The sequence below is a fragment of the Hylobates moloch genome, unplaced genomic scaffold (genome assembly GCF_009828535.3).
Source record: "Hylobates moloch isolate HMO894 unplaced genomic scaffold, HMol_V3 SCAFFOLD_14, whole genome shotgun sequence".
In the NCBI taxonomy this organism is placed as follows: Eukaryota; Metazoa; Chordata; class Mammalia; order Primates; family Hylobatidae; genus Hylobates; species Hylobates moloch.
In genome coordinates this window covers 2,121,784-2,129,761 of record NW_026652289.1, presented here as the reverse complement: position 1 = coordinate 2,129,761, position 7,978 = coordinate 2,121,784, and the positions used below count along the sequence as shown (strand labels likewise).

General features: G+C 62.2%; 1 protein-coding gene and 2 non-coding genes across 3 annotated transcripts in view; all 3 read left to right on the top strand.

Annotated features, from left to right (window-relative positions):
- TRPM2 (transient receptor potential cation channel subfamily M member 2) overlaps positions 1-6,119 on the top strand; it is a 93,989-nt gene extending 87,870 nt beyond the window's left edge. Inside the window, 4 exon segments of the mRNA XM_058427493.1 lie at positions 952-1,057; positions 2,828-2,929; positions 4,331-4,447; positions 5,126-6,119. Of these exon segments, the coding sequence (XP_058283476.1) occupies positions 952-1,057; positions 2,828-2,929; positions 4,331-4,447; positions 5,126-5,251 (451 nt within the window). The 3' untranslated portion in view covers positions 5,252-6,119.
- LOC116482785 (Z6 small nucleolar RNA) lies at positions 1,011-1,073 on the top strand. Its single transcript, XR_004252050.1, has one exon. It is a non-coding gene; the product is annotated as a Z6 small nucleolar RNA (small nucleolar RNA).
- LOC116482786 (Z6 small nucleolar RNA) lies at positions 2,793-2,871 on the top strand. Its single transcript, XR_004252051.1, has one exon. It is a non-coding gene; the product is annotated as a Z6 small nucleolar RNA (small nucleolar RNA).
- Positions 6,120-7,978: the final 1,859 nt, after the last annotated feature.

The following is a 7,978-nucleotide window of genomic DNA, read 5'->3' as shown; positions in this document are numbered from 1 at the left end:
AGCCCCACACTCACCCCTCAGACTCACTCCTCCACTCCCATCCACGGGGACACAGCCCCACACTCACCCCCTCAGACTCACTCCTCTGCACTCCAGCAGCTGACCCACTGCTCTCACCCAAGGCACAGGCCGCCTTCCATGCGGTGCAGACGCCTCCGTCCCTGAGGAAGCTGCCGGGGGCTCCTGCTGCCCCCATTGGGCAGGAACGGGATTCTGGGGCCCAGGCCCAGCTGCTGTGCCTCATGCTCTCTGGGGGCTCTGCCTCCACAGCCGGGACCTCCCCCCAGCAGAGGGGCCTTTGGCCTCAGGGTCCTCTTGCTGCCCAGCCACTCTCACCCAGTGCCTTCTCTCGCTGTGCAGACATGGCCTTGGGGTGCGAGTCACTCTCTGCTCCCCAGTCCCTTTGGCCTCTCCTTGGCCTGCCCAGGTGGCACTCAGCACCCCACGTCACCCCCAGGCTGCACTTCACACCCCATGTGACCCCCCAGGTGGCACTCGGCACCCCACATCACCCACACGTCACCCCCATGTGACCCCCCAGGTGGCACTTGGCACCCCACATCACCCACACGTCACCCCCATGTCACCCCCCAGGCGGCCCTCGGCATCCCACGTCACCTCACTGGCATTTTCTAAGAGTGGTCAAACTGCAAAGCTGGGTCAAAGGGCAGGTACCTCTCTAAGGGTTTTAATGTTTGTTTAAAAAATTCTCCATGAAGGCTGGAGCTCTTTCTAGTCCTACCCGCTATTGATGGAAGTAAAGAAGGACGTCCCCTAAGTGGTTACTATCTCAGTCTTTTCCCTGGGGATGAAGAACTTGAAAAAGAACACGGTTTGAGCCTGCAGTAGGCTTGACACCGCCCCGCCCCAGGCAGGGCCAGCCCCACGGTGGCGCAGGGGAGGGTGGAGGCCGCAGCGGGTCCTGGGCAGCCATGGCCGCTCCCTCTGCAGGTGGAGGCGGAACGAGGACGGAGCCATCTGCAGGAAGAGCATAAAGAAGTTGCTGGAAGTGCTGGTGGTGAAGCTCCCTCTCTCCGAGCACTGGGCCCTGCCTGGGGTAAGGCTGCCACGCGTGGGACCTCTGTCCACTGGGCTGTCTGTGGGTCACTTGTCCATTGATCCATTCCACCCACGGACTGAACACCAGCCCCCTGCAGCCCCCGGGCAGGGAGGGTTCGAGACCCCAGCCTGTTTTGTCTGTAGAAGACGCTCCTCCCTCCCGTTTCCTCATGTTGCAGTTAGGAAAACCCAGGATCAGAGGATCTTTTGGTGCATAAACACTAACGGGGCAACTACTGCGTCCCAGCCATGGGCTGGGCTGCGGCTGGAGGCCACCTGGGCTCCCCTTGTGGCGTTCAGGGTGTTGAGGGCAGAGGTAGCTCCTCACCCGTGTCTCAGACACCAACCTGCTCCTGACCTTCAGGGCCAGGGGTGTGCACAGGCCCCTCAGCTCAGGGGCTGCTTGTGGGGCTGAGGCTGGAGTGCACCCCAGCATCTTGTGGGGAGGGGTGCACACATGCGGGACAGATGGCCTGGGCCTTTCCTGTTCAAGTGCCTCCAACAGCTCCTGTTTCCTCCCAGGCCCGCCCGGCCTCCGCAGCCCTCCAGCCCCCTCACTGCAGGGGATGGATGAGGCTGGTCCTGCCAGGAGGTCTGAGTCCTGCCAGGCCTGGCTGTGGTGCAAGGCCTCTGGGGTACAGCCTGCCCTGCAGGGCCTCTCCTCTGCACCTGATCCGGGGAGTCTGTGACTTACAACAACTCAGCAAGAAGCTGTTGTGTTTCTCTGACCCCGAGCTCACGGCCTGGTGGCTACCTCTGCTGGTGTGGGGGTGTGTGCGCTACCGTGGTGTGCAGGGCAGCAGTGCCACGAGGGCCTTTGGGCAGGAACGGGGACTCCGGAACCCAGGTCCCCGCTGCTGGGTCCCGTCTCCACAGCTGGAACCACCCCCGCAGCAGAGGGGGCCTGTGGCCTTGGGGTCCCCTTGCTGCCCTGCTGCTCTCACCCAGTGGCTTCTCTGCCCATGCACACCCGGCCCTGGGGCACGAGTCACCCTCTGCTCTCTGGCCTCTCCATGCAGGGTGCGTGGGGTTGGGTCTGGGGTCCCACTCACTGGCATCCCTGTCAGCTCAGGCTGGTCACTGAGAGGGGCACTCTGAGGGGCCTCCTGGGTTCCTGGCTCTGTAGGGCACACACGCATGAGGGTGGGAGTGTCATGGGGCTGAGGTGGGACTGTCTTGACGTGGCTTGCAAAGTTTTCCTGAGAAACCCACGGGTGTTTCAGTGGGACTTTGAATGACAAATAGGGTGGGAAAGATGGGTGTGGGGAGGAGGTGCCGGCCGGAGCTGGGTCCCTGAGGCAGGTGGCGCTCGGGAGCATCTGGGAGCCCAGCCAGCCGCAGCACAGGCCGGGGTGGGACTGGGAGAGACAGGAATGCAAACAGGGAACCCGCCATGGCAGCCTGCTGCACTGGGCGCGAGCTGGGAGGGGTGACGCCGGGGCAGGGGCCAGAGGACTGGGGAGGGGGTGCCCTGGCACCCTTGGGGAGCCTGAGCTCAGGGTGGGTACCCTGGGGGCTGTCCCTGCTCCTCAGAGGTTGTGCCTGCAGCCCAGTGCCCCCTGCTCGGGCCACGGCAGGGCTCACAGATGCTGACGTGGACGGCGGGTTCTGGGCAATGTCACTGCAGCCCGAGACGCCTCCGGCCTGTGGCTCCCAGGGCTGGGCCGCTGCCCACGCTGGGCAGGAGGCCAGTGTAGACAGGTGCCAGGGCAGCCTGAGGTCCTGCTTTGGTGCCCTGTTGACCTGCCTCTGTCTTCTGTCTGTCCAGGGCTCCCGGGAGCCAGGGGAGCCGCTGCCTCAGAAGCTGAAGTGGGTCCTCCGGCAGGAGCACTGGCCGGCTTTTGAGAACTTGCTGAAGTGCGGCATGGAGGTATTCCTGGCCTGTTTGCTCTGCTCCACCTGTGTGTCCCCAGGGCTGTAGGAGGAACAGTGCGATACTGGGGACCTGCCCTAGCCCCACTGGGTGACAGCGGTCCCACCCGGCTTCACCAGGTGACGGTGGTCCCAGCCCCTACCCCCACGTTGCACAGTTCTCAGAGGACCTGGAAGTATAGCTGTGTGCAGGGCCCTTCAGACATCTCGCCCTCCCTCTCTGTTCCATTTTCTGCTCTCTAAATCAAGGGGGATGGGCTGAGGACCCTTGCTGCCTTTGAGTATGACAGCTGCTTGGAGGCCTGGTGCCGCCCTTCTCCCCACGTCCACCCCTTGCCTCGAGCACAGCTGCACCCAAGGGTGCTGGGAAGCCAGCACCTGCCCCTGACTCCCAAGCTCTGGAGGGGCCCTTCCCATGTGCATGCCCAGCCTGGGGGCCTCCCAGGTAGTGGCGGCTACAAGGGTGAGACACCACACCCGGCTAATATTTTGTATTTTTAGTAGAGACAGGGTTTGGCCATGTTGCCCAGGCTGGTCATGAACTCCTAGACTCAAGCAATCTGCCCATCTCGGCCTCCCAAAATGCTGGGATTACAAGCGTGAGCCACTGTACCCAGCCCTTTATGGATGCTCTTTATAAAAGCAGGCTACACGGCCCGGCGCACTGGCTCACGCCTGTAATCCCAGCACTTTGGGAGGCCGAGGTGGGTAGCCCTCAAGTGATCACTTGAGGTCAGGAGTTCGAGACCAGCCTGGCCAACATGGTGAAACCCCGTCTCTACTAAAAATACAAAAATTAGCCAGGCCCGGTGGTACGCACCTGTAATCTCAGCTACTTGGGAGGCTGAAGCAGGAGAATTGCTTGAACCCAGGCAGCAGATGTTGCAGTGAGCCAAGGTTGCACCACTGCACTCCAGCCTGGGCGACAGAGTGAGACTCTGTCTCAAAAAAAAAAAGTGATCAATGCCATGGTGTGGAACACTTCACAACATTGTGCAGCCACCTCCTCTATCCGGTTCCAGAACATTCCATCACCCCAGTCACCCCCAGCTCTTCCCCAGCACTCCCGCATCTGCTTCCCATCTCCTTGGATTTGCTGGTTCTGGGTGTCTGTTATGAGTGGACTCCTACAGCAGGTGGCCTTTGAAACTGTCTTCCTTCACTGAGCAGACGTTTCCCAGATCTCTGCAGGGCAAGGACGTGTCTGTCCAGGATGAAGCCCGCATTGGGCTACTCCGCCGTGCAGGCCCAGGCAGGCTGACAGGGGCTGGGGAGAGCTGGGCCGGGGTCCTGTGTGTGGTGGAAGCTGTGCTCAGAGCTGGGGCAGGGTGGAGGGCACGAGGTGGGCCGGGGCACCGCTCAGGCGTCCCTCGCTGTTGGGCCTGCCCTGCCCATCCAGGTGTACAAAGGCTACATGGACGACCCGAGGAACACGGACAACGCCTGGATCGAGACGGTGGCCGTCAGCGTCCACTTCCAGGACCAGAACGATGTGGAGCTGAACAGGCTGAACTCTGTATGTGCCTGGCCTCCTGGGAGTGGGGAGGCAGGGACGGGTATGGGCGTGGCCTCTGGGGAGGGGGAAGGTGGGGACCGGGGTCTGGATTCTGGACGTGCCTCAGGGGCTTCCAAGGGAGGGACCTGGCTATGCTCCTGGGGCCCAGGGCCAGAAACTGGAGGCTACGGGGTCAGAGTCTTGCCCAGAAAGTGACAAAGGGGGCACCAGGGAGCCACCTCAGATGGCCAGAGGTGACAGGGCTGGCCAGGCGACCATGAGGGCCCTGTGTAGTTCTGGGACCTGGGTCCTCCAGGGGTGAGACTGGCAAGGCCCCACACCCGCCCCCTGCCCTGCTGCCGGCTTTTAGCCCTTTATGGGGATGTGGATTCCCAGTACTTGGATCAGTCCTGCATGCTCCTAATTCAGAACTGGGATGGGAAAGTTCCATAAATAACCCCGGGCCTTATATGTGGGCTAAACAGCTCCCGGCAAAGCTGCACCTGCAGCTTCTTCCCCTGAAGGATCCTCAGGGCCTTGCGGGTGCATCTCTGGTGCACAGGGGTCCTGCCTCCCATTTCACAGAGGAGTAAAGGGAGGGTGTGCAGGCCCCAAGCCCTCGGAGGCTGCAGTCTGTAGGGCTCAGCTGGGCAGAGGCGGGGCTGGCGGGGAGGGTCAGCTCTGCCCTTGTTCTTCCAGAACCTGCACGCCTGCGACTCGGGGGCCTCCATCCGATGGCAGGTGGTGGACAGGCGTGTCCCACTATATGCAAACCACAAGACCCTCCTCCAGAAGGTGGCTGCTGAGTTCGGGGCTCACTACTGACTGTGCACTCAGGCCGGGCGGCTCCAGTCCATGGACGGTCCCCCCAGAAACCAGGGCTTGTCTCTCCTGAGCCTGTCCAGGACTCCGGCTAATCCTGGGCCCCACACATGATGGGGTTTGGTGGACCCACTGCCCCACAAGTCTGCCGCAGATAACCTCATGAACTGGACGGGGGCAAGGTGACCCGGGAGGAGAGCTCAAGACAGGGTACAAGCTACTCGGAGTTGAGGGGCCCCTGGGACCCTTGGCCATCAGGTGAGGGGCTGGGCCTGTGCAGCTGGGCCCTTGGCCAGAGTCCACCCCCTTCCTGGCTGTGTCACCCCGAGCAGCTCATCCACCGTGGAGGTCATTGGCCTGAGGCAAGTTCCCCGGAGAGTCGGGGTCCCCTGTGGCCCCCTCAGGCCTATGTCTGTGAGGAAGGGGCCCTGCCACTCTCCCCAAGAGGGCCTCCATGTTTCGAGGTGCCTCAACATGGATCCTTGCCTGGCCTGGGCTAGGGGCACCGTCTGAACTCGTGGCTGTCAGGATAAACTCCATGGGGGTACAGGAGCCCAGACAAAGCCCAGGCCTGTCAAGAGACGCAGAGGGCCCCTGCCAGGGTTGGCCCCAGGGACCTTGGGACGAGATTGCAGAAGCTCTCCCTCCCTACTCCCTGGGAGCCACGTGCTGGCCACGCCCAGGAAGGAGGGACGGCCTGGGCAGGAGGTGGGGACGTGGGGGCCTCCTGGTTTGGAGTCAACAGCTCACAGGAGCATGAACCATCGGGGGGGAATGTGGTAAAACCCAACACATTAAATCTGCCATCTCAGGCCTGGCTGGCTCTTCTGTGCTTTCCACAAGTAAAGTTCCTGACACGTCCAGGGCCAGGGGCTGTGTGATGGCTGCCTGAAATTCTCCTCCATCCCCGGGTGAGCTTCCTGCGGCCTGTGGATGTCCTGCAGCCCCTCAGCCCTACGCCCCCAGTTTCTCCTCTGACCCGTGGGTGTCCTGCAGCCCCTCAGCCCTACGCCCCCAGTTTCTCCTCTGACCCGTGGGTGTCCTGCAGCCCCTCAGCCCTACGCCCCCAGTTTCTCCTCTGACCCGTGGATGTCCTGCAGCCCCTCAGCCCTACGCCCCCAGTTTCTCCCTGTCTTCATTTTCCTAAACCTGGGCTCCACATGGTCCCCAAGCCCACCAGGCCAGGATGGGGGCATCCACATTCCCTCCTCCTTGGCTTCCCCTGCAGGGTGGTGCCAATGTGCCCTGGCACCCCTGCAGGGGCTCCGGATGGAGCCTGGGGATGCCTGGCCACTGAGCACTGGCCGAGGTGATGCCCACCCTTCCCTGGGCAGGCCTCTGTCTTCCACCTGACCCAAAGCTCTCTGGCCGCCCCCTTGTCCCCAGGTATCCCCCTCACCCCATCACCGTCACCAAGGACACAACTGACCCCTTATGCCCTGCTTAGAATCAGTCCCATCACCAGCTTTCGTGACAGAGTCACCCTGGGGTTTGATAAAAATGTAGATCTTCAGGCCCCTCTTGAAACTCAGAGGCAGCAGGGCTGGGAGGTCCTGGAAGCTGCATCTGTGGTCAGCATCCGCCACTCCCAAGGGGCTCGAAGGTGGCGGGTTTGAACCACAATGCAGCCTGGATATGGCCCACCCCACCCCTCTCCAGCTCCCTCTCCCCCTGCAATACGGCCTCCACGTGCAATGCAGCCTCCACGTGCAATACAGCCTCCATGTGCAATCCAGCCTCCAGGTACCACAGGGAAGGCCTGTGACTCCTCGGTTACTGGCTGTGGGTCCAGACGTCTGCCAGGGACCACGCTGTGCTCAGTGCTCCTGTTTCTGGCTGCACCACGGGGCTGAGCTCCCACTGTCTGGGGCTGGTCTCGGCTGTGTCTGCAGGATCTAGAAACGCCCACGCTGAAGGTTGCCCCCAGGGAAGGGGTGGGGGCTGTGCCTGGGGGTCAGACCAGAGTGGGATGCCACCAGGGGGACGGGCGTCTGCTCTGCTCACCTAAAACACCCATGACACGAACTTCGCCATTGGAACCATTTCAGCTGCACAGTGCAGTGGCTGTAGACATTCACAGGGCTGTCCCCCATCACCACCGTCCCCCCTGCTCTGCCCACTCCTAGAGAGGTGCTGCTCCTCCAACCCGGGGCTGCTCCCTACTCCAGCAGCACCCCTGAGGGCCTCGTGGCTGCGCTGTCTGTGGGTGCGTGCTTGGGCCCAGCCACACACCAACAGCGGCCCTGTGGGAGGAAGTTTTGCCTCCCTTTGTAGAGGGATCTGGGGTGCGGAGAGGGCAGAGGGCTTGCTCAGTCCTCTCAGCAGCCGCTGGCAAAGCCAGGCCTGGACCCAGCTCTCCTCGGCTGCGTCATGCAGCAGCCACAGAGGTCAGTGGCTCCTAAAACCAAATGGGAAACCATGACATGCCTGGCTGACCAGGGACTTTTTGAGAGGCATGAGGCCTTCTGATCATTCACTCATCCCTTCCTACCTGGTTGCTGAGCCTGTCTGTGCCCTGGGGATTGGGATTTGAGTGGGGCAGTGATGAATAAAACCCATCCCTGCCCGAGGGCCTCACAACCTGGATGAAGTCCACTCAGGACCGCAGGAGCCGGACAGGGTCGGAGGCCGGGGAAGAGCAGGCATTCCAGCAGAGGAGTCAGGTGGCTTCTCCAGTGAGACGGCTGAGAGTGAAGACTCCAAGGGCAGAACAAACAGCAAACGGGAGAC